We start from the raw sequence: 26,879 nt of genomic DNA on the forward strand, positions 1-26,879 counted from the left end.
CTTAAGAGGGGGGTAGTTTCTCCACCCCCTTGTCAACAGACAGGCTCACGGTATCTAGAAGTCGCTTGGTGACACTATATGTTTCAGCCGAGGTATTGTTTGCTGACAATACATGTGCTACGGGACTTCTATGATGAGTGTACTAGTCACTCCACACGGATGATGCATTGATATATGGATGGACACGCGCGCTCTCCTAGACCATATCATCATTGTTGGTGGTTTATGTTTATAGCAGCAAACTTGATAGTTTGTTGTTTCAAGAGGAGGGTATGTCACGAGGACGTGAAAAGAGGACGTGAAAAGTGATGTAAAGTATCTTCGTATCTCAACCTACGCTTAATCTGGGGTTAACCATGGTTAAGTGTTGTAATGGTTTGGCCGTGAGGGACTGGCTAGAGGAAGTGCACACCTCCTAGAAGTTCCTAAGGGCAAAGTCTAGGTGCACCACTAGGTCCTAGGGGCAAGGCAAAGGCTTTAGAAGAGGGGTCTAAAAGTTGGGCCCAAGGACAACTCCTTGGTATGGGGGTTAGGACTTTAATGAAGGGGCAAATGGCAAGGAGGAGGTGCCATTTGTCAAGCATGTGTATGCATGCCCTTCTCCCACCTTCCATCTCTCTCCCCTCACTCTCCCAGAGGTGTAGGACGTTTTTCAGTTGTTCTTGTGCAGTTTTTGAGCTGTTCGAGCTGTTTCAAGCCTGTTTTCAGCCATTTTAACACTGTTTTGACTGTTCCAAGGTTAGTACGCACTTCTAGGAAGTGCCAGGACTCTTTTTTGAACTTTTGAAACATTTTCGTACGGACTGCACGGACGTCCGTACGGCTGTACGGAACCCGTACAGACGTGTTCAGCTGCCTCCAGTAGGTGCTTTTGCTGTGCTGAACCTTTGTGCACATGTTTTTGGCTGCGTGGAGCTGTTCTGGACCAGTGCAGGCTGCAGGAGGAACTTTCCCTGTTGCTTTTGGCACCTTCTCTTAGGAGAACTCAGGCACAGATCCCGAGGCAATCATTTCGGGGCAGATCTGTGAACCATCTTTCCTCTACAGCTCTTTCTTGTTCACCCTCCGCTCTCTACCTTCATTTCTCTCTTCTCTTGATTGTTGGAAGACACTTGCACCCTGCGGGGAGCTTGGACATAGGATAGGTGCGAGGAAGGAGCTCGCTCCTCTGCCACACACAGCGGGAGTTGGTTCCAGGTTCGGTTTTTCCTTGTTCTTTCTTGCTTTGCAGCTTTTTGCGGTGCATGCGTGTTGTGTGCAGTCCTTTCAGGACTCCAACAGGTTCTAGTAAGCACCCAAAGGCAAGGGTGATCCTGTGGAAGGCCTAAGGACGGTGTGGATGCATGTGATAGCCTTGAGGCTGCCTTGAGCTCAGTTTGCCAGTGGTTTGGATGCCTGAATGCCTCTAAGTTGTGTCAGATCAGAAGTGAATGCCTGAGTATGCCTTGCCAGTGGGAATTCTAGTGGTGCACTGGGATTAGATGCCTTGAAGACAAGTAGAGGATTTGCAGAGAGGAACAGTGCAAGGTTGAACCCTTGTTGTATGTACCAATTTCATTCCTAAAGAAATAAATAAATACCGGAGTTATTTCTCAAGTGGTATTGTTTAAAGTTAGTGGTTGGAAATGATGCAATGTGGCTGTGAATAATGAATATGCAATGCAAGTTATGGTCTACTGCCCTTTAGGAAACTGAAGGCCGGTTACAAGATGGAACCACTTCTAAGGTCAGGTTCTTGGACATTTTATCGAAGAGAGAGGTAACAGCCTTTTTATTCCTACATAAGAAGCATGTGATCCCATGGACACTGGGAACTACCGTACTCTTATGATTGGCCACACTTTGGCTAAGATATATGGATCGGTCCTAGAGAGGGAGATCAGCAGCCACACGGAGGGTCATGGACTGCGGGCACTTGGGCAGGCAGGATTTCGGAGACAACACTCCACCTTTGATCACATTTTTACCCTAAGGGCTATTATTGAGGAGGCGAAGTCGAGGCGCTAGCATGTCTACACTTGCTTCGTAGATTTTCGTAAGGCATTTGACACTTTCCCACGCTCTCGCCTGATCTGGAGGTTACAGGAGTTACGGCTCCCTGATATCATGATTTGGGGGGTCATGAGTCTATATGAGTCTGCTAGAGGGAGGATATGTGCTCCAGGAGGCTTATCAGACTGGATTGAGAGCACCATCGAAGTTAAGCAAGGTTGTCCCGTATCACCAAGTCTCTTCGGGCTCTATATTGACGAGATTACTTCTTTTGTCGATCGACTAGGTGGATAGGGTTCGCTCCTAGTTGACCTGATGGTGCAGATATTGTTGTATGCCGATGACATAGTCCTCATATCATCCTCAGTAGGAGGGTTGCAAAAACATCTAGAGGGTCTGGAGGTATTCTGCAGGGAGAGACACTTGACAATTACCTTTGGGAAGACCAAGGTTATGGTCTTAAACACCTCGTGAGCAGCGTCCCATCACATAGTTTCACATACCATGGCGAGCCTGTGGAGATAGTGCATACACATATTTGGGGATAGTGTTCACTGGACCAGGTTTCACGATGATCCATGTGGGTATTGTTGGAACTATCGGAGTCCTAGTGTGTGTGGTCCTAGAGTCCTAGGAGTGTCCTACAGTTGTGTGAGTGTGAAGAGTCTTGAGGCCACTTGTGCCACCTCATGTGGTAGGTGTGATTCCTCCCCTAGATTATAGGATCTAGATTCTCTTGTGTGTGACCTCATCTATGAGGTGTCAGGCTTGCCCAGCCTATAAATGAGGCCATGTACTTGCTACGATTTAACAATCTATCAACATCAGTTCGTGCCTCAGCTCTTGTCTCCAATCATGTGATTGAGTGTCTCTCACCCTCTCCCCATTTTCAACAAATGGTATCAGAGCTCGGGTAGCTCCACGTACTATTTCTGCCCGCCATCGCTCAGCCCTTGAGAGTATCCTGCACCACGATTCTGGAGGAGCAACACGCTATCACGATTTCTTCTTTTGCCATGGAGAAAGTCCCTGCGCATTTCTACACGCTCCCCCACTCAGTTTGTCGCCTGCTTCTGCAACTGCATCTTGTGGAGATGAAGCCACATTGAAGCAGTCGGCCTCCCTCGCAATCTGCTCACGCATCCATCGCGGCCAGGAATTCTGCCCGCCATCTCCACGTTGCTGTCCAGCAGGCCGTTCCAGTTCTGCCTGCAGTCTCTATCCCAAAATTCCTGATGGCCGCTTCAGTTCTGCCCATTGCTGCTGTCGCCCCTCAGCTCTCCTCCTTCCGCCCCTGATCTGCGCAATCTCCAGCAGCAGCATTCTGCCCCAATGCCCTGCTAACAGCCCGCCGTTCTTTGCTACGATTTGCTGCCCTGACTGCTCGAACTGAAGTCAGGCCGTTTTACTGCTGCTGTTGTTCGTGATCAAATGTCTGCTCCAGCTTCATGCCCACGATTTGCTCCAGCAATCTGCCCCTGGTCTCTTGATCAGTTCACGAATTATCTTGCTCCAATTCATGGCTGCCGGTGGATTTAGTTCGTGGCTCCCTGCTTCATTGGTTGCCGCTCATTTCCTGCACGAGGTATTGACTTTCACAAGGTTCCACCTGTGAATTTACTTGTTGACCCGATTCTCTACTATGATGTTTGCGCCACGCTGAAGCTCTTATGACGGGCGACTCTCTCATGCCATGCTTTCTGAAGACGCTATCCAAGTCTGCATTTTTTCAGCCACGATTAGCTCAGCTTGAGTAAACATTGTAAGGGATTTAGACACTGGCTGTAATAACAGCTAAGACCTTCCCACCAATGGATAGCATAAAAATCTCCTCGTTCGTCGAGAAATTCTCAGGGAGCAATTTCCCAACTTGGCAGACGAAACTCCGGCTTCTTCTTATGCGAGAAGGCATATGGAATATCACCAATGGCAAGGAGCCAAAACCCCAAAGTGATGATGCTAGAATCAGTTGGTGGGAGAACCAAAATGATAAAGCAATGGCTATCATAGGCCTAGCTTTAGCTGACAACCTTATCCACCATGTGGATTTTGATAAGACTGCAAATGACGTTTGGGAAAAATTAGAGAATTTGTTTGGAAATAAGATCAATAATTCCAAAGTCTTTCTCAAGCAAAAACTCTTCAAGCTCAAGATGAAAGAAACTGAAACCCTCAATGAACACTTCAGCAATCTTGGGTCAATTCTCCAACAATTATTTGCCATGCGAGCCATTGTTGAAGATGATGATCAAGTTGTTGTACTTCTCTCAAGTATTGAAGACATTTCCAAGTACAGTGAGATCCTTGCTGTCCTAAGAGTCAGCCGCAATATGAGCTTTAAGGATATGTTAGCTCATCTCATTGATGAGGACCGTAGGCTTACAGAGAAAGCATAATCTTCCTTTGAACCTAACAAAGCATTCTTTCTCAAGAATAAGCCTAGGAAGAAAGGAAAACCTCTTAAATGTAATTACTGTCAGAAGCTTGGCCATACAGAGAATCGTTGCTTCAAGAAGATGGCAAAGGTACAAGCCAAAGAACATGCCAATCTGGTTGCAGAGCAGAGCGAGGACGAAGACGATGAAGCTACACCTTCTGGACATGAGGAACAAGCCTGCACTGTTGCTGTTTCTGGTCTATCCCTCCATGAGGTGATAGATGAAGAGTGGGCTTTCTAGAGTTGTGTGTGTAAGGTACTCTGCCTTGGGTAGTCCCCCTAAAATGATGTAATAATTTGTCATTTTGTGTGCCTTGTCCTATAAAAGGTTCCACTTATTTCCATGTACCCAGTTAGGAGACAGGGGGGGTTGTTATGTCTTTCCTTTATCAGGCCTGGTCGAGTTCCAGGATGTTGGTGTACTTCCTAGACCTATGAGTTGGTCATGCATCCATGCTCAGATTTGAGTCTCTGATCACGTTGACACCTAAGCCATGAGAGTGCTTGGTTCAACCTCTGAATTATGCTCAGCTGTTAGCCTCTGAGATTGCCTGGGATGCACAGTCTGGATGATGTCATAGTTTCTCAAAGTTGTCATAAGTAGCGACATAGGGGTCAAACAGGGCTGGCCCCTCTCGCCAACTCTCTTTGGTCTTTTTATGGATGATCTAGAGGATTGGGTGAGAATACACGGCAGAGAAGGTGTCCAAATTGCAGGATCTACTATTGCTCATTTACGCAAATGATGTAGTATTCTTCGCAAAGAGCAAGCAAAAAATGCAAGCACATTTGGATACACTGGGGGGACTTCTGTAGACACTCAGGGATGCAGGTCAATATAGCCAAGACAAAAGTTATGGTGATGGGGACTCGCAATAAATAGATTGATGTCACCTTCCAAGGGGAGCCTTTGGAATTAGTTAACTCATGCAAATATATAGGGCTGGAATTTACTAACAACTACAAGTGGAATGCATGTCTATAAAGAAGAATTCTAGGAGCTTTGTACAGCTTCCAAAATAAGTGCAGGAAGGCACACCTATGGAATTGGGAAATGTGGAATTTTCTATACATTATGCTTGTGCAAAGAGTGATCCTTTATGAGTGTCTAGCATGGGCTTCCGGGTTCTCTAGCAACTTTACATAAATGATTTCTCATATAGGAATTGGGGGATAAGGTGTAGACACTCTACTCCATCCTACTAGCTGAGAGGAGTATGATACCTCTCAAAGATGGATGCTAGTAGGATACCTCACAAGAAAATTGGAAGCTACACAAACCACTGGATGGCATCGAGATGGGATGAAAGGGATGGAATAATGGGGTATAATAGCTACTGATATACCAGAGGATGCATGTGAGATCAAGGAATTAGTGACACAAAAGATGCTACAAAATTATGGCAAGACCTAAAAGCCATCTAATATGCAAAATGAGAACCAGCTCACAGGATCTAGAGGTGGAGAAGGGAAGGTGGGCAAAAGATTCTAAGGTCCAAGAGAAGAAAGAATGTGCAAAATCTGCCCCACCAAGGAGATGGAAAATTAGTAGCATGTACTCCTAAGATGCTAGACCTACACTAAGAGACAGATATGATGTCAACATAGGAAACCTGAAAATTGTGTTAGAACAGCCAGCTATGAAGCTAGGGAGTTATCTGAAGTTTTGGAACACCACAACAAGATACTTGGACTAGCACACAAGCTAGCTCATGAAGTATTAACTACATGGTAAGTCTATATGGTAAGTCTATAGTATTATTTTCACAAGATGTAAAAGAGCATTATTTGTTGATAGTGATCACCAATCCCATAGATCGTGAAGGGTCTCAAGATGACTTTAATACAACCATATCATATCATATTAGATCACGAACAATGGAATGAAGGTTGAGTTTGATTCTTGGTCAGCATGTAGCGCATAGTGACTCAAATTTTTAGCACCAACCAATTGAGAATCTCTATGACAGAGGCAAGGGTAAAGCCACGAGAAAGTTTAAAGTGGCCACAGATTGAAGGACAAAATGATACTTATGCAAGGATAGCAATTGTCACGAAATCGTGCTTCTCCCAATAAATAAAGAGAAATCTTTTATTATTGACTGAGGGGGGGGGGAGGGGGTCAGCCCTTATTTCTGGCCCCTAGTGCTATTCTTGTTCTCTCTCTCCCTCTCTCATCTTCTAGCTCTATTGCAATTCCAGCTTCATCGATAAGTTTTCCTTGTTGAACTAAGTTTCCAACTAGTATTCAAAATCATTTTTGAAGTTTTTGTGTTTGAGTTCGAGAAAGGTTTCAGCAACATGTGAAGAAGTTCATCATTGATGGTTTTTACCAAGGAGTTGATGGTGTATTGGGCACAGGGAGGTAAATTCTTGTGGTGTCTAGAACAAATGAGTCATTAATATTTTACAAAAGGGATGCGACATACCATCAACATGGGAATCCGTTGGATACTATCCTATTGATAGGTTCCTCTCATGGTAGCAAAGAAGGGAGGTTTTGTTAGAGAATTGGTGCTTTGCCCTTTGGACAGCCACCTAGATCTAGATGCTAAATAGGTACGGCCCTTATATGAGAATATGCCAGAGAGCAATAGGATAGGTGAGGATTTCATCCATTCATGGCTGAGATGTGAAATGGCAAATGGCATGGCATGCAGATGATGTATTGGAGATGTCAAGTTAATGATTTGGCAAGTAGTTGATGTGGTAGTCGGCAGATGATGTGGAATGTTGGTTGATAGTGCTAACGCGGCTGATAATGATGTGGCAAGGGGCTGTCCAATCAGTTGCCACGTGGCAATTGATTGTCCATGTGGCTTCAGCTTGTCGCAAGTCGGTGACCACCTCTCTAGCTCCAGCTCCATGAGAAGGTGAGGGTTGCACTCTTCTCTCCATCATTCATTCTACACTTTGTGTGATCAATCACTTGCAAGTATGTGTGTATCACGTGATCCATCTCCTCTCTTGCCATAGGAAGGAGCTTTAGAAGCCACTGATATTGAGTAAGAAAAAATGGCTGCTTCTTGAGTTTGTGGAGCTTCTTTCATCTTGTTTGGCACAGCAACATGAGATCTTTTTTGTTCAGCTTCATCCTCTTCATGTGCCTGAACTAGTCTTGAGTTAGGTCACTTCGAATATTCTGCATTATGCATGGTGATTCTTTCCAGTGTTTGCCTATCTAGTTTTTGTTCAAGACAAACAATGGGAACCAAGAAAGACTCAATCTCTTAAAGAACCACTATCAATGCATTTATCAAGAACTGCCTCCTCTTGATTTTCCTGCTTTTCAGCGAATCACGTCAAGAAATTGTATCAATGAGTACTGTTTTTTTTTTCAGAGGATTTGATGTTCTTCCTTCTTGCTCTAGTTTTAAAGAAAGGTGGTGTGTCTGAGATTCTGTAGATATTTGAACAAATCACAAGGAAGAAGCATTACCCAATTGCCAAATTATATGGCATATTCTATTGGCTCAAAGGAGCGACCAGATCTTAAAGTGGCTAAGATCCGGTTAGGATTGTCTGTGAAGTTGTACATAAAATGGAATTACAATCTTTGGCTTTATGAATGTGTAGGGGTTCTGTTCAGCTTGTTCCCTCTACTTCAATAGTTTGTTACAAAGGTTTGTTACAAAATGTACAATTGTTCTCTTCAACAGCATGAGGAGTGAATTCTAGAAAGCAATATATCGCTCTTCATTGGTAAAAAGGTGTAATAGGCATGACACTTACTTTTTACTAACTGTGCCTGTATTAATTAGTGGGTGCGGAAGCATGAACACCAACTGAGGAAAGGGGGAGAGAGAGAGAGAGAGAGAGAGAGAGAGAGAGAGAGAAAGAAAGTCGTATTAACGTCCGCAGGAGACCTCACGGGTCTATGGGACAAAGTACAAAATGTCAAAAAGACTTACAACATCTGGATAAGCCAGAGGGTCGAGGAGTGCACATGGCATCTCAGCTCGATTATTATATCATATCGATACATACTAGGACTTCCATCTTGATATACAATTGTCCAGCTTTACGTGCATCCTTCATTTTGGTGAGCTCGACACTCCTCTGTTTGAGCTGAGTTAAGGTGAGCTCCTCGGAGATCCAAATCCTTGTGCCCTTCAACTTGTTTGTTTGTTGAAGAATCTTAATTCTCCCCGCTCTCTCCTTGGAAAACACTTGTACTTGCATTCCTGTTTGGGAGACACAGCTAATATCATTATGATGCCATTCTACTTGTGGTATTTCCTTCTTGAGACATGCAATCCTCTCGTCTGCTGTGTAATCCTCTTCTTCATTGAAAAGGCCAAGGCAATCCTTGGGCAGCCCTCCAATGCGTAGTATCTTCTTATTATGTGCTATAGCCTGCTGCTCTTTTACTTCTGTGTATAGATCTGCTTTGTTAAGTTTGCTGTCCGCAACAATGGCCATCTCTTCCTTGGCTGAATTCACCTGAGTGTTGATCATTTCCTTGACCTTGGAGACAAGAGTTGGTGCTGGTGGAAATGTGTTGAACTTCTCCATAGCTTCTGCAATAATTTCTTGCTTGCCTTTGTTCTCCATCTCATTCACCTTTTTGCTAAGAGCTGCAACTAGCAGTTTGAGCTCTCTGATTTCATGCTCCAAGTGGTAAATGTGCTCCTGAGGGTCTAATCCAATCCTTTTCTTGTAGGTCAAAGCATAGGGGTTGGGTGTTGCTGCAATGTCAAAGTAAGAGGGCTTGCTGACAGGGATCGTGGCGAAAATCTTCACCTTCGGGAAATCCATGGTGGCCTGGCAGATTCTCCAAGCCCTTCACTGACGCTAACCGGGCTCAGCTCAGCCAAGGGTGTTGTTCCTGTTAGACTGTACGGAGGCAGTACGGGACCTGTTGTACGGGTGAGGTACGGTGACCTGCTGTACGGCGACCTACTGTACCGCGATGGCTGAGAGAGAGCTATGAGCTGTACGGGCAACGGGAGGGAGCTGTACGGCTGACGGGAGGGAGGGAGGGAGAGAGAGAGACGAGAGAGCTATGAGCTGTACGGCCGACGGGAGTGAGCTGTACGGCCGACGGGAGTGAGCTGTACGGGCGACAGGAGAAGGAGAGAGAGACAGAGAGACAGAGACAGAGAGAGACTGTTGGATTAACTTGTGTGAAAACAAATAACTCACAGCTGAGTTCAAGGATACTTCATTTGTCAGAGATTCAACACACATACACACAGAGTTGTAGAAAATGGTTTACAACAAACTCTGGTCTTTACTAGAACCTCCACTGATATTGATGAAGCTGTCAGAAAATTAGGTTCTGTCTCTAAGAATAACTTGCCATATTTTTATACATCAACCCTTATATAGGGAGCTATACTTCTTTTGTGAGCGGGTCAACACACATACACACACACACACAGAGTTGTAGAAAATGGTTTACAGCCAATCTTAGGTCTTGACTAGAACCTCCACCGACAGTAATGAAGCTGTCAGAAAATTAGGTTCTATGTCAACAGAGGGCAGGGAAGAGAAAAAAATCAAATGCTGATATGTTTCCTTGAGAGTCCTGACATTCCCTCACCCGAGTCTGCCTAACATTTATGGATGAGTCAGAGGTTTAACAGTATCCTGTTGTCAATCTGTAAAATTTTGATTAGCCTACTATTGTTCTGCTCACTGGAACTTGCGCTTGAGCTTGAGTCGTTTTCACTTTGGACATTTACATAGTTGCTTATGAATGGGAGATGATATTTGTACTGACTCTGTTTTTTGCGTTTTTTGCATAGGTGGAGTCTTCAAATTGGAACTTTTTTTACCCGAGGAATATCCAATGGCTGCTCCCAAGGTCAGTGGGCCCTTGTTGTTTATAGAATTTCTTATTAAATTATCATACTGGGGATTTTATTTGTCAGCCCCAATGTCCCAGGACTTTCAAAGTGATGAATATGTCTTTTACTCGCCAACTGTATACTTACAAAATTTTCGTTAAGTGGTTTGTCCAGTATGATTATGTTATGAGGATTATGGTAATAGTCGTATGGCAATTATTCTAGATAGCAAGTCTTGTGTTGAATATTAACTAGTTTTTAACCAGGAATATATTGTTTAATGGTATCATTCAGGCTGAGCCATGAGCTGAGTCGTCCACTACTGAAGTATTACACTAATTTAAGATATCTATTTGCAAGTGTAGGAGATTTACATATACAAGGTCCCAGGTTTTCAATTGTTTGTATTTGACATCATATTTTCTTCAAAATAATTCCCACATCCATTGTACTTGGGCACGGTCAAGGCAATTTCAGCTAACTTCAATATGAACTCAACTTCAGCTCGAAAGTTATATGAAGTAGGGAACTGTGAGGATCACATCACATGATGAAGCTTAATTTCAGAATGGACTAGTGGATGAATCACAGCTTAGCGTGGGCCTATCTACTTCATGGCTATTGCATCTATGCGATTTTTAATGCCAATACAAGAGGTCACGAGAGGTCATTTCCCATCCATTCCTAAGTGAAAGTTGTGGCAGCAGTTGTGAAAATTGCAAAGTATTGAACAAGACTCAGCGAATCTCACTTTGGTGTGGTCTAATGGTAAATGTGTGGCTGCCGACAGGATATTTCTAGCTGTTTGGCCAATCGGGGGGCAGTGGCCTCCTCCCCTTGTGACATATGTGGTCTAATGGGGTAAAATAGTGAAATATGCAGGTAGAAAGGCCTGAAGCACATGATGAGTAATTCCATAGACAATGGGCAATGGTAAAAGTTATGGTATGTAATGTGAAGACGTTAGACCCGAGAGTATTTTCTTGGGATCTTTGAGGCATGTGTGGCTAGGTGGTGGGGACTTAAGGACCCCCAAACACTAGGGCTGTGACCCTTGACATGTGCCCATGATGCTGCTTTCTCAGATACAAACACTTCAAGGATTGTCCATAGGCCTATGCTATCATTGGTACATAACTGTTAAAGATTTAAAAGCTGTCATACCCTAAATTAATAGTCGGACGACACCAAAGTTGGTGTGACCATCGTGATGAAAACTTGGTGTCATCCGTCATGATGAGGGGTAAACCAATCACCTTTGAAGAGCTGACAAATTTGCTATTGCTAGAAGAGACAGGAGGTGAAACACTTACCTTCCAAATGCAGACAAGCCAATTGGAAATATCTGCGGTCCAATGGAGGCTTAAGTGAAAGTTTTGCAAGGACATGCACCACATTGATGCAAGGCTTTGTGCGAAACTAGTGCTACAAGTTTATCATGTGCTTGAAATAGTATAAAGGGGTTCGGTAGTCTATTTGAGTTTATATACGACAATGTAGGTGTGAGATCATAATGTTCATGACATGCACCACATTGGTACAAGGCTTTGTGCAAAATTAGAGAATTCGTGTTATTCTACCATGAAGCTACATGTGCCTTGAAAGAGAACATGTAGGTTTGGTGGTCTATTTGAGTTTGACTTTGTAGGTGCAAGGTCGTGTGTGTGTGTGTGTGTGTGCTATATATATATATATATATATATATATATATATATATAACACACACACACACACACACAGAAATGTTGTCACATTTGATTTGTTAGTCCTCTCAGGTCATCATAAGATCTTTTATGCTTGATTTGCTTGGGGTCAGATTTTTTAAAGGAAATATTACAGCTGATGCTTCAAGAAGGATTTTTGACTTCTAACATACTTTTGGGCTCTCTCTCTCTCTCTCTCTCTCTCGGAAGAAGAAGGGCCATCGGAAACATCCACCTTTGCCAATTTAATTGAAGGCGAGGCAAACAAACCACCATGCTTCCGCCGAAGAAAAACACGAGTAGGAGGAGCAGAGGCAAAAGGAGGCACAGAGGCAGAGAAAACAAAAGAAGCAGGTGTCGGAGCAGCAGGAAAGGAGGAGGAAGATGAGATTGGAGCAAAAGCCACCGAGGGCTGCAACACAGATACGGAAGGAGGCTGCGTAGATGACCGTACAAGCTGTATGGTCGGCCGTACGGCATGTACGGATGGCTGTACGGTAGGCACTGAAGGAAAAAGTGGCGGAGTAGACAGCTGCAGAGAAGGCTGTAGGAGGTCTCCATCGCTACCCACGAGACACCTCTCTCTCTCTCTCTCTCTCTCCACACACTTTTTTTTGGGTGAAATATACACATGCGCACGCTCACACTAATGCATGCGCACAAGGCTCATATCTTTGAATATATGTCTATATGTGTATGTTCTCTCTCCGGTGACCTAAGCCAAGGGCAAGAGGAAACAAGACATAGTAGAGTGATATCAGCCTGAAAGCACTAAAGCAAATCTGTAATCAGCCTGAAAACCCTAAACATGAATTTGTAATCAGCCTGAATACCCTAAAAACGAATCTGTAATCAGCTTGAAAACCCTGACACAGCACTTCCTAGTAAATTCGCAACTAGAGATCTCAATTCGCAGTAGGTGAGAGGAGATCCTAGCAGTTGAACCCAACGGGAACCTCCCTGATTCAATTTGCAGAATAAAGAATTTGAATTCAGAGGAAAAACAGGGAAAACATGTATCTGATCACTACTTCTGAGAGGGAACTGCAGTGAATTGCTTTTGCAGAGTTAGGAGAACTAAAAGGGGGAAAGGAGTAACAAAAAACACACACTGGGGGCCAGGAATAAGGGTTGTGCTCCCCCTTTCGAGAGGTCTTGTATTCCAGAATTCAAGAGTCTGCTACAAAGTTCAGCTAATGCAGAGTGCAAAGAGGAAGCTAGAGCAAATTGCAGATACAATAGAGCAAGCCCTCTCCAAAACTCGTCCTCATGAATTTCAATCATGGAAAATCTTGCTAAAAATAGTAATGTTAGAACATGTGGTTCCCTTTGGCACTTTGGACGTCTAGTTTGCATGCCTTTCCCCTTATAATGTGAGGATTTTAGCTCTTTTCAAGCACCTGCCACAAATAAAAGCACATTTTGACCCGTTAACAGTTAGCCAATGCATGCATTCTAATCCTTTGGACTAATCCTAGGCCTTTGTGGGCGTACCCACCATGCAACTAAGTAGACACAATAAAAAAGATTGAAATTTTTCTAGTTGATAGTAGTCAACTCACGTTGACCGAAGTAAAAAAGATGAAAATTTTTCTAGTTGATAGAAGTCAACTCACTTTGACTGTAGTCAAAACTCTTTGACCGGAGTCAATAAGCTTTTATCAAAGTCAAAATAAAATATGTTCTCTTTATTTCTAGGGATAAATATGGCTTTGTGACGTAAAGACCCAGAGTGCACGACTCGACAGACTCGACCTCGAATGGACTTTCACATGAGGACCAAAGATATCTCCTCTCTACTATTTGACTTGTACACACACACACACACACAAGTCAAATAGTAGAGACTAGAGTCTGCGGTCCTCATGTGAGCATTGGGAGTCCACCAAAGGTTGAGTTTGTCGAGTCATGCACTCTAGGTCTCTAATGTGCCTCGTCCCCTGTATATATGTATGTATGTATAAGCTTATATCTCTGAATATATGTCTACATGTATATGTCTCTCTCTGGTGACCTGAGCCAGGGGTAGCAGGGGAGGGGATGTTGTAGGAACTAGAGTTGACATGGGGAGATAGACCACGGCAGTGATGGTAGCACTTGTCAGACGACGAGCTACCTCTCAGAGATTATAGAGGAGGGAGGGACCTAGATAGATTGATCAAAATGAGCACCAGCAGCATTCCATTACTTCCTCCACAATGCCAGCCCTCACTAGATCTAGACACATGATGGCCGAGCTTATTCAGCTGATCGGTGGAGTTGGCCCCAAAACAGCATACACAGGTCCTGTTACTCGGATGGATATCCATGTATGTGTTTTCTTGTCCCTTGGCATGGGTGCCCGTTTTTAGTGGCCCCACCCCTTTAGCTTTCATTGAAAAAAACAGTCTCATAGACCTTCAGTCCTTCGTAGATGTTAATAAAGTCTCTCTCTCTCTCTCTCTCTCTCTCTCTCTCTCTGAGCACGTACTAGGACTGCTAGCCCTGAGCACCTGACACACTTCTGTTACTTTGCTACTCTAGTCTAGTGTTTTGCTTTGCTCACTAGCTGAGCATGTTAGCTTTTGCTTGCAGTTTTTCAGTTTTTCAGTTTCAGTTCTCAGCAAGGGTCTTAGTGAACCCTTTTCTTCAGCCCTCAGTGGCTTGTATGAGGTACTTCTTGGGTTCGCACTTTGTCTCATAGGCCTGCGAGGCCTCTTGTAGACGTTAATCTCTCTCTCTCTCTCTCTCTCTCTCTCTCTCTCTCTCTCTCTTTCTCTCACACACACGCGCGCGCGCACACACGCACGCACGCACACGCACAGTGCATGTTGTATCTTGTTGCACGATAAAAGCTATCATCTTCAATCTCTCTCTCTCTAACCCTCTTTCTGTCAATGTCTGTTAATGTCTGTGTGTGGCTCTCCCTTTTAATCACATTTAGTCTTATGTCAGAAGGGAGACCCTGGGTTCCATCAATTAGTTGGCTTGTTGGCTACTTGTCTGTTTCTGCAAACTAATGTTGATGAGTCATGAATAACTTTAAGGTGCCATGCGTATTGTTTTCTATTCTTTAGCTACTAGTTCATTGTATTTGTTTCAAGCATTTGTTCAAAAACGACAATTGCTTTAATGTGGTTATGTTACTTACTGTGGTCTAGGTTCGTTTCCTGACGAAGATATATCATCCCAACATTGACAAGGTACCGTACCAAATTTTTAGCCAAGAGAGCTTTTTCAGTTATCTGGTGAAGTTACCGGCTTAGCAGATCCGTGTTGTTTTACAGCTGGGACGCATTTGCCTGGACATTTTGAAGGACAAATGGAGCCCTGCTTTGCAAATTCGTACTGTTCTATTAAGGTCTCAATTTTGTGTGCTATCTTTTCCAGACTTATACTTTCCTTATAGTGTAGAAATGGGACATGACATTGTGGGCTTGGATTGTTTAACTTGGGACCAAGTTTTTACTTGATGTTGGCTGTCGACAGTTTCTAAGGGTGATCTATGTGTCTTACTGAATTTGATACTCTCATGAGTGTGTATTTGTCCAGCATTCAAGCACTGCTCAGTGCTCCCAATCCTGATGATCCACTATCTGAGAACATTGCAAAACATTGGAAGACCAGTGAGGCCGATGCTGTAGAAACAGGTCAATCTGCATTTGTACACTTTTGCTCAAAGTAGATGCCTAGTATTTGTCACAGGTGTTAATACCATGTTGATTTTTGGATTGTTTCCAATCGTGCACACATATCTTAATCTACAGTTTTAAACAAGGGAGTTGTGCAACTGCTTCATTCTGGCTTTCATTGTCATGTTGATAAAAGATGACTGAATGGTATTTTCCAGATTGAAGTTGCAAGTGTGGTTTTTCTGACCCATGTAAGGATTTTGGAAGCAGCAAAAGAATGGACCCGCTTGTATGCCAGTGGAACCTAGGTTGGGGAGGAATGAGACCTCAAATCTTCTTCTTTAGCATGTAAGTGGGCCATTTATTTTTGTTCTTTTTCCTTTTGAATGATAATTGGCTACTAGAAAAGAGTTTCAAGAGCCGTTTCTTTTTCTTGCGTTTAATTTGTCATTTGTTGATAAAATATTCCAGTCCCTTTATGCCTTTCACTGATGTATCAGAAGAAAGTACCAGTAGTATGTCCCAAGCAAACTTGGACTATTGTTTTTACAACAGATTGCGTATACCCTGTCCAATTCGTCGCAATTTGGTCTAGAGTGTAAATATTTTTGAAGGCAACCTAAAAAACCTAAAATGACTATTCAGCGTTTCACCTATCTGAAGAAAAGCAAACAGCCAAGGAACCCCATAAGTAAAAAGGTAGGAGTTTGCTAAGGCTGAGAGAGGTCTTGAGAATGAGAACCAAGAGGTTGCATGTGATGGGGGCACATAGGTAATCTGGAGAGGTTGGCTTGCTGTTCTGGCATTGGAAGTTGGAGTGCATAGGTCTGTATCCTGTGCACCTGCATGCCTGCCTGTAGATTTTTTTGGGCTATGCTCTTTCTTGAGAAAATGTTACCTTTCAAAGGATTACATGGAACAAGAAAAACTCAGATACACGAAGGTGGAATGGGGTGTTTCAAAAATGATATGTGATGTCATTTGGGTACCGCAGCTACCCACATTTATTCTTGTCTGTAAAATCGATTGTTAGATCAGTGCAATATCTAACAATGAGAGTTTTAATCTACACACGAGCATTGCTGTAGGTGTAGAGAAAGAGCATCTGAGAAATCCCAAAGCCGGAAGAGAAACAACAACTACAACTAAAGCAGGCCCTAAAAGGTAGGACGAAGAACGATCTACTCCTTTATACACTAAGCCACAAGCTCAACTCTCATGATAACGGCAAGGGAAGATGCAATTTTCATGAATACAAGAGAAGAATAAACTAAAACTAAGACCATGTTTATTCCGACATTTGTACTTACGTAGTAGGCAGATTCACTACTTAAATCTTAGATTCTTGCATGAATGTCTGCCTCCTCACAAGCCAGCATACTAACAATGTACCACTGACACGCAGATCCTTTTTCATTAGCATTTATAATGTACTTGATCACAACAGAACAGAGAACAGTCCTTCCTCAATGAGCAACAGATGCATCTTCAGTTGCCATGTGTGGAACTTGGACCTCTTGAATCTCTGCATTATTGAAGTTGTTATATACCTGCAATGACACTTTCAATGCACATGTAAACGCCATGCACACCCTGATAGCAGTTAGAGGGACGGGGTGAAAGCAAAGGTAGTGCAATTTGAACGTCCTAAGTATAATATCACACGATATCTAATAAACAATCTTTACTTTTGTGTGCAATCTGAAAGCTGGAAGAGAAGCATCTTCTACTACAATGAAGCAACACTCATAAAGTTAGGAGAGTGATTTGTGGTCAGAATCAGATACTCTGTAGGTCTTACAGACTGTCTGTGGAAGGATTTTGCCTATGTAAGGGGCCATTTTCCTCATCCCATCCATCAGCCCTTGCAGCCTCCGTACAGCCTCAGCAGCCGCAACTCCAGGGGGGACCAGCAGGCCTCGAGCAGGAGATAGGGAGAGGGAGCAGAGGAGCATTCCTTTCTCCATCTCCACCTATACGTAGGGACCTCCAGTCATGTACAGTTGTCTTTCTCAGCCCTTTGAGCAACAGTTGTAATCAGCCTATTGGCAAACAGTAGTAAGAACAGTAAACATCCTCTACGGATGGGGGGGTGGTTGCAACACAATTATATGTTATTCGATCAATTTGGCATGGTATTGGTTGAGCATCTACAGCTTGTGTGAGGTACCAACTTAGTCTACATCAGCAAACAAGGGCATCTCTTCTTGGAATTTTCTACAGCTTTTGGGTAGCAATGTTCATAATATTTGCTTGATTTCCTCACATGTTTCCATGCTTCCAAAGCTTCTCAATCCTTGCATTTAATCTTTGAAAGGAAAGGTGCTCTTTTTTGAGAGGTATGGCAGTTTGCGCAGCAAGGGCCCCTGACATGTCCACTCTGACCTTCCTTCTTGCAAGCTTGCTTGCCTGCCACTTCCTATCTTTTCACACCTTCACGACAACAGAAGGTCACCTCAACGGTTTGAGGTTGACTTCTTGATCAACTCACAATCGATTGGGGCAGTAGTGCAGTAAATGAGACGGCTCTTGCAGTGGTAATGCCCATCGTTGGCCCCTTGAATTTGATGTTTTTAATTGTCATCCATGGATAATCCATTCATGGAATATTGGTTCATGGATACTGGAGAATACTTCCTCCATGAATATTTTTCTGTAGAATCCAATTTTACTTCTTCTGCTTGGATCCTCACAAAAGATATTTCAGTGCCCAACTTGTGGGGAGCAGTAGCATTGTTTCAACTATTATTCTGAAAGTTGAAATTCAGAACTGTGCTTTTCTTGGAAACTTTCAAAAGGCACTGAAGCTAGGCACAGAGCCACAAGGTGTGAAGATGGATATTGAGGTTGTGATAGCATGAAGGATCAGTATGAGACAGTCAACCGTAAAAAGAGGGTGTTGGGGTTTCACAATCAGTTGCTCATTTTCAAGATAAGAGAAGGTGAGGCATTTGAGCCAGGCATGTCCTGCTTTGAGCATGTGATGGGGTTCTATATGGAACCCAGAGACCTGCTGGCTGCACATGTATGTGCAGAAAATCTACCTCGTGACAGACAGCCAGTCAGCCACTCAGTTACATGGCTCGTCGCTTGCGGTCCACTTGGCCCTTCTGACTGGGCAGCTCTATCTAGAGGTCTATACACGGTGGGGTTGCACTCCACTCTCTATCAAATCATCCTTTGAGTTCCATCTCCTCTCCATCAATTGTGAAGCTCTGAAGGATACTGACATTATGGAGAGCGTGGGTTTGCTGTAATCATCTTCAGCCTGTTTGAAACACGGTTTGGAAGCAGCTCTTTCCAAAGGTTCTGTGCAGAATCTGCCTCAGCCACAAGTTCTAGCAGCTGTACATAAGCTGCTTGATCAACCTAAGATTATCAAGGTGGGCAGCAATCTCACTCATCTTCTCCATTGAGAACACCCAGTGTTTGGACAGAAAGAAGTGTTTTAGGGATGCTGTTTTTGTTTAGCATTTTTTCTCATATCAGTCTTACATTAACAAGAAGTGAGAGCCTGAGATGGCCTCAAGCAACTGCCTTCCCATACTGAACTTTGGGAAGCGTAAACTTGATGGACCGAATTATCCCTTGTGAAAAGTAAAGGTCAAGTGTCTCTTGGGAACTTGGAGATTCTGGAAGATCACGGATGGGGTTTGGCTGATTTTCGGAGGTTGCAGCAGTTTCAACCTGTTTGCTGTATGGCAGCTGTTCAAACGGTTTTGAGCCAGCCACCTCCTTCCTTTAGTGTCTTCGAGCTGCTCCAGACCTGATTCCAAGCTGTCCAGATGTAGACCTGATTTCGAGATGTCCAGACCTAAACGCCTGCTGTTTTTAGTCTTCTATAGACAGGCTGCAGCATTTCCAAACTCTTTCAGATCTGGTCCTCATCCCCTGAAGTTCTCCTCAAGCCCACCTAACATTTCAAGAGACTATTATGATGTTCTTCCCAGGACTGGTCCTTTCATTGAACACAACTACTCACCTTCTTCCTTTGTTTATGTGCCTTAAGTCTATATCCCCCCCTTTCCCGATACTTGTTCACTACACAGAATGTGCGAGCTGCACTGCGCCGGCTCCACAACCGAAAAGCCCAGGACTGTGAGGGACAGGAGTGTTAACTATCCATGTGAAGATTTCACCCGGTATGCATTTAAATGTGATGGGGATAATGAAGAGATTCTGGACTACCTTTTGATTAGCCTTCTCCTTTAGTGCTAGCCTTCATCATGGCTGAGTCTGCCCTTCACCTCCGGAGTGCCGACAAAAACTCAGTACGAAGACTTTGTATAAATGGATGCTCAAGTATGTGTGGGTGTGTGGATTTGTATGTGTGAGAGCATATTTTTATACTATGGTCTACACCCACTGTTGGGCGCTGATGACGTCAGTGGGGATGTCATAGTAGCTAGTCCCTGCTATGCATGATGGAGTTTATGGTTTTCAAACTTGTGAGTGACTATCATGAGATTGAAACTGCACTATGTTGTGTTTTTACAGGATGAGTTTGGGAATGTTCCTAGATTCATCTAGGTATATGCTTCTGCCGTATTAGCGGACATGCAAATTTCACCTTGTGAAGTTTTCGTCCAAGTTGCAGCCTGCTAGTATTGTGATAATTCTTTCTATCTTAAATGGTGCGTTGCCCTATCAGCTAGATTTAGATTTAGATGCTCGTTGGGGAGAGACTAAAATGAAAATGTTTAGACTTCACAAGCAGTTGTAGCTTGAATGAAGAGATTTTGGACTACCTTTTGATTAGCCTTCTTCTTTAGTGCTAGCCTTCATCATGGCTGAGTCTGCCCTTCACCTCCGGAGTGCCGGCAGAAACTCAGTACGAAGACTTTGTATAAATGGATGCTCAAGTATATGTGGGTGTGTGGATTTGTATGTGTGAGAGCATATTCTTATACTATGGTCTACACCCACTGTTGGGTGCTGATGACGTCAGTGGGGATGTCATAGTAGCTAGTCCCTGCTATGCATGATGGAGTTCATGGTTTTCAACCTTGTGAGTGACTATCATGAGATTGAAACTGCACTATGTTGTGTTTTTAGAGGATGAGTTTGGGAATGTTCCTGGATTCATCTAGGTATATGCTTCTGCCGTATTAGCGGACATGCAAATTTCACCTTGTGAAGTTTTCGTCCAAGTTGCGGCCTGCTGGTATTGTGATAATTCTTTCTATCTTAAATGGTGCGTTGCCGTATCAGCTAGATTTAGATTTAGATGCTCGTTGGGGAGAGACTAAAATGAAAATGTTTAGACTTCACAAGCAGTTGTAGCTTGAATGAAGAGATTTTGGACTACCTTTTGATTAGCCTTCTTCTTTAGGGCTAGCCTTCATCATGGCTGAGTCTGCCCTTCACCTCCGGAGTGCCGACAGAAACTCAGTACGAAGACTTTGTATAAATGGATGCTCAAGTATATGTGGGTGTGTGGATTTGTATGTGTGAGAGCATATTTTTCTACTATGGTCTACACCCACTGTTGGGCGCTGATGACGTCAGTGGGGATGTCATAGTAGCTAGTCCCTGCTATTCATGATGGAGTTTATGGTTTTGAACCTTGTGAGTGGCTATCATGAGATTGAAACTGCACTATGTTGTGTTTTTAGAGGATGAGTTTGAAAATGTTCCGGGATTCATCTAGGTATATGCTTCTGCCGTATTAGCGGACATGCAAATTTCACCTTGTGAAGTTTTCGTCCAAGTTGCCGCATGCTGGTATTGTGATAATTCTTTCTATCTTAAATGGTGTGTTGCCCTATCAGCTAGATTTAGATTTAGATGCTCGTTGGGGAGAGACTAAATTGAAAATGTTTAGACTTTACAAGCAGTTGTAGCTTGAATGAAGAGATTTTGGACTACCTTTTGATTAGCCTTCTCCTTTAGTGCTAGCCTTCATCATGGCTGACTCTGCCCTTCACCTCCGGAGTGCCGACAGAAACTCAGTACGAAGACTTTGTATAAATGGATGCTCAAGTATGTGTGGTTGTGTGGATTTGTATGTGTGAGAGCATATTTTTATACTATGGTTGACACCCACTGTTGGGCGCTGATGACGTCAGTGGGGATGTCATAGTAGCTAGTCCCTGCTATGCATGATGGACTTTATGGTTTTCAATCTTGTGAGTGGGTATCATGAGATTGAAACTGCACTATGTTGTGCTTTTAGAGGATGAGTTTGGGAATGTTCCTGGATTCATCTAGGTATATGCTTCTGCCGTATTAGCGGACATGCAAATTTCACCTTGTGAAGTTTTCGTCCAAGTTGCGGCTTACTGGTATTGTGATAATTCTTTCTATCTTAAATGGTGCGTTGCCGTATCAGCTAGATTTAGATTTAGATGCTCGTTGGGGAGAGACTAAAATGAAAATGTTTAGACTTCACAAGCAGTTGTAGCTTGAATGAAGAGATTTTGGACTACCTTTTGATTAGCCTTCTCCTTTAGTGCTAGCCTTCATCATGGCTGACTCTGCCCTTCACCTCCGGAGTGCCGACAAAAACTCAGTACGAAGACTTTGTATAAATGGATGCTCAAGTATGTGTGGGTGTGTGGATTTGTATGTGTGAGAGCATATTTTTATACTATGGTCTACACCCACTGTTGGGTGCTGATGACGTTAGTGGGGATGTCATAGTAGGTAGTCCCTGCTATGCATGATGGAGTTTATGGTTTTTAGTCTTGTGAGTGGCTATCATGAGATTGAAACTGCACTATGTTGTGCTTTTAGAGGATGAGTTTGGGAATGTTCCTCGATTCATCTAGGTATATGCTTCTGTCGTATTAGCGGACATGCAAATTTCACCTTGTGAAGTTTTCATCCAAGTTGTGGCCTGCTGGTATTGTGATAATTCTTTCTATCTTAAATGGTGCGTTGCCCTATCAATTAGATTTAGATTTAGATGCTCGTTGGGGAGAGACTAAAATGAAAATGTTTAGACTTCACAAGCAGTTTTAGCTTGAATGAAGAGTTTTTGGACTACCTTTTGATTAGCCTTCTCCTTTAGTGCTAGCCTTCATCATGGCTGAGTCTGCCCTTCACCTCCGGAGTGCCGGCAGAAACTCAATACGAAGACTTTGTATAAATGGATGCTCAAGTATATGTGGGTGTGTGGATTTGTATGTGTGAGAGCATATTCTTATACTATGGTCTACACCCACTGTGAGGCGTTAATGACGTAATGACGTCAGTGGGGGTGTCATAGTAGCTAGTCCTTGCTATGCATGATGGAGTTTATGGTTTTCAACCTTGTGAGTGACTATCATGAGATTGAAACTGCACTATGTTGTGTTTTTAGAGGATGAGAGTGGGAATGTTCTAGGTATATGCTTTCGCCGTATTAGCGGACATGCAAATTTCACCTTGCGAAGTTTTCGTCCAAGTTGCGGCCTGTTGGTATTGTGATAATTCTTTCTATCTTAAATGGTGCGTTGCCCTACCAGCTAGATTTAGATTTAGATGTTGGTTGGGGAGAGACTAAAATGAAAATGTTTAGACTTCACAAGCAGTTGTAGCTTGAATGAAGAGATTTTGGACTACCTTTTGATTAGCCTTCTTCTTTAGGGCTAGCCTTCATCATGGCTGACTCTGCCCTTCACCTCCGGAGTGCCGACAGAAACTCAGTACGAAGACTTTGTATAAATGGATGCTCAAGTATGTGTGGGTGTGTGGATTTGTATGTGTGAGAGCATATTTTTATACTATGGTCTACACCCACTGTTGGGCGCTGATGACGTCAGTGGGGATGTCATAGTAGGTAGTCCCTGCTATGCATGATGGAGTTTATGGTTTTCAGTCTTGTGAGTGGCTATCATGAGATTGAAACTGCACTATGTTGTGTTTTTAGAGGATGAGTTTGGCCATGTTCCTGGATTCATCTAGGTATATGCTTCTGCCGTATTAGCGGACATGCAAATTTCACCTTGTGAAGTTTTCGTCCAAGTTGCGGCCTGCTGGTATTGTGATAATTCTTTCTATCTTAAATGGTGTGTTGCCCTATCAGCTAGATTTAGATTTAGATGCTCGTTGGGGAGAGACTAAAATGAAATTGTTTAGACTTCACAAGCAGTTGTCGCTTGGATGAAGAGATTTTGGACTACCTTTTGAGTAGCCTTCTCCTTTAGTGCTAGCCTTCATCATGGCTGAGTCTGCTCTTCACCTCCGGAGTGCCGACAGAAACTCAGTATGAAGACTTTGTATAAACGGATGCTCAAGTATGTGTGGGTGTGTGGATTTGTATGTGTGAGAGCATATTTTTATACTATGGTCTACACCCACTGTTGGGCGCTGATGACGTCAGTGGGGATGTCATAGTAGCTAGTCCCTGCGATGCATGATGGAGTTTATGGTTTTCAACCTTGTGAGTGACTATCATGAGATTGAAACTGCACTATGTTGTGTTTTTAGAGGATGAGTTTGGGAATGTTCCTAGATTCATCTAGGTATATGCTCTGCCGTATTAGCGGACATGCAAATTTCACCTTGTGAAGTTTTCGTCCAAGTTGCGGCCTGCTGGTATTGTGATAATTCTTTCTATCTTAAATGGTGCGTTGCCCTATCAGCTAGATTTAGATTTAGATGCTCGTTGGGGAGAGACTTAAAATGTTTAGACTTCAGAAGCAGTTGTAGCTTGAATGAAGAGATTTTGGACTACCTTTTGATAAGCCTTCTCCTTTAGTGCTAGCCTTCATCATGGCTGAGTCTGCCCTTCACCTCTGGAGTGCCGACAAAAACTCAGTACGAAGGCTTTGTATAAATGGATGCTCAAGTATGTGTGGGTGTGTGGATTTGTATGTGTGAGAGCATTTTTTATACTATGGTCTACACCCACTGTTGGGCGCTGATGACGTCAGTGGGGATGTCATAGTAGCTAGTCCCTGCTATGCATGATGGAGTTTATGGTTTTCAACCTTGTGAGTGATTATCATGAGATTGAAACTGCACTATGTTGTATTTTTAGAGGATGAGTTTGGGAATGTTCCTGGATTCATCTAGGTATATGATGGGGATAATGAACATTACTGTCCAGGCCAAGCCCTTCATTAGACTTGTCCAGGCCTCTTGAAATTCTCACATGTGATTCTTCCTCGTTTCAGATAAAGGGCCAGATCCTGGTTAGGTTTGTCCTCTTTGGGCTCCTCCTTCGACACAGAGGTCCCCTCGTAGACAGCTTCCTCTGTAGTTGGGTCTAAAGGCTGCATGGGAGAGTATGTTTGTTTCTTTTGGACAGGTGGAATGACATTTTAAGCATCATGTGTCTTTCCTGCTAGTGCACAACATTTCTTTGTGCATCATTTGGAGTGATTTACAACATGCTCTTTACAATCGAAGCCATAGCGGGCAAGGCACTTAGGATATTGGGGCGAATCTTGGGACCTGTTGTGTCTGTTGGGAGAGGACAAATGGGCACACCGTTTTTGAACCCCCTGTGCTATCCGTTACCTGGATGTATTGGTAGAGATACAGGGAGGCTTCTTGGTTAAAATGCAAATCCATGACTTGGAGAACAAAACTCTCAGCACGTTTTTAGTGCGTTATACTTCATTATGTTGAAGTTTATGATTGTACAAGGGTGTTTGTGGCTACTTCATAGTCTGGCTGCTTTTCCTCATAGGTAGTTCTTCTGTGGCTTTCTCCCAACCATGCAACTCGTAGACCAAACACGCTTCCGACATGGGTACATGAGTCATTACCTGTCCAGACTCCAATGTGCATACCATTTAAGGTTCAAACATTGTCTCAAAAACCCAGAAAAGCATGCTAGTTATCCAACATTTATTATGACATTGAATTAGGGTTGGTGAATATTGCCATCATCGACATGCAAGCTTGCATAATAATTCAGTGCCATAATAATTCAATGCAAACTATGGTAGGATGGCAAAATTTGGGTGTATAATTGGCCTCTAACAAATTATTATGACACTGAATTAGGGTTGGTGAATATTGGTTTTGGCTAATGTAAGTTTGCGTGTAGCCAAAGCTTCATCAAATTGTGATAGGGTGGCCTAAAAGTGTGGGTGTAACTTGCCTCTGACAAATTTCAATGGAAAACTGGGTGGTTTTTTTTGGGAGTCCATATAATTTGAAGTATTTAGTCAAATTTTTATGTTATTTGGGAAATCTACTACTAACAGATGCTTTCTCAAATTGTGTTTCTCTGGGTCTTGAAGATTGCTTTATGTTTCACTGCTGTGTTTTTTTGGCTGATATAACCATATTACGTTTATGTGTGAACTTTTCTATGGTTTTGCCTGCATTTGACAAGACTTATTTGAATTATTGTCAGATGCATCTTTTGAACTTATACGGCTGGGTACAAGCAATAGGGCCAGGATTTTCTATCTTCTTGGATTCATGGGATGGGGTTTATAATTGCAGCAGTGAAAAGACTGCTGAGTTGTACATTAAATTCAAAGTCTATCATCTTCAGATTTTGCACATATTCATAATATAGCACACTAGTCCCTCCTGTACAAGCTATGTGGGACAGAGCATCATCTGCATTTTTAGACCTATCCTGAGACTAGTGTGAGGTGTCACATTATTCTGGCAGTTCACATAAGGTTCCCATGCCGCCTTCTAGCATTTAAATTTGAAGTGACACTTTATAATGTGTTGGTGGACAGGTTGGTGGAACATCATCATCTATGTGTTATCATAGTGTGGCTGACAATGTCTGGATCTGCTTCATATTCACTTTTTAGTTTTTTAATACTAATTGATCTTGATTTAATCATTTTTTTCTGGAGCAGATGGCTGCCATATGTCATGTTGAAATACTAGTTGGTTTATGAAGTTTTTGACGAATAACATGCTAAAGGCAAGGGTTTAGTTGTCTTTATGTGAAATTAGTGTACTTAATATGAAATGTATTCCAGTGTCATCTCATCCAGGCATGGGCTTGATTAAGAAATGATATTGCCATACATGTGTTTTACCAAATGTTTTGTACCAATGCAGTGTCTTTTAAGACATACGTCTTACATAATCTGGTATGGGAATGTACCATTGAAACTGTGGGAAAATGTTCTTTATGTGACGTTAAAGAATGCTGTTAATATGGATGGATTAGAGGGTCACCGTTGCATAAATGGCACATCACCAATCATGTTAGGGGTTATGCCCCACTGAAGCAGTGTTTTATACTCTTTGTAGACAACTGACTGAGTATGCCTGTGAGAATCTTATTCTAATTTTCAAATACGAGTTTGATGTAATATGTTTAATGACAATAGTACATTTCTTTCAAACCGTAAATTAATATTCTCAACTATCAAACTTTCAAGTGAATCCCTTAACTCTTGACTTTGTTTCTCTAGGTCAAAAAAGAACAGTT

At 42.9% G+C, this 26,879-nt stretch overlaps 1 protein-coding gene across 1 annotated transcript in view; it reads left to right on the forward strand.

The window, feature by feature from the left end:
* Positions 1–26,285, forward strand: part of LOC147891757 (ubiquitin-conjugating enzyme E2 36-like) — a 35,807-nt gene extending 9,522 nt beyond the window's left edge. The window contains exons 4-9 of the mRNA XM_087388446.1: positions 10,180–10,238; positions 15,065–15,106; positions 15,191–15,264; positions 15,456–15,553; positions 15,806–15,883; positions 25,830–26,285. Coding sequence (XP_087244572.1) covers positions 10,180–10,238; positions 15,065–15,106; positions 15,191–15,264; positions 15,456–15,553; positions 15,806–15,843 — 311 coding nt within the window. The 3' untranslated portion in view covers positions 15,844–15,883; positions 25,830–26,285. The remainder of the gene's footprint in view (positions 1–10,179; positions 10,239–15,064; positions 15,107–15,190; positions 15,265–15,455; positions 15,554–15,805; positions 15,884–25,829) is intronic.
* The last annotated feature ends 594 nt before the right edge of the window (positions 26,286–26,879 follow it).

This window comes from Dipteris shenzhenensis, chromosome 17 (assembly GCF_047967505.1).
Source record: "Dipteris shenzhenensis isolate YYH24624 ecotype China chromosome 17, Dip_SZ_1.0, whole genome shotgun sequence".
Taxonomy (NCBI): domain Eukaryota; kingdom Viridiplantae; phylum Streptophyta; class Polypodiopsida; order Gleicheniales; family Dipteridaceae; genus Dipteris; species Dipteris shenzhenensis.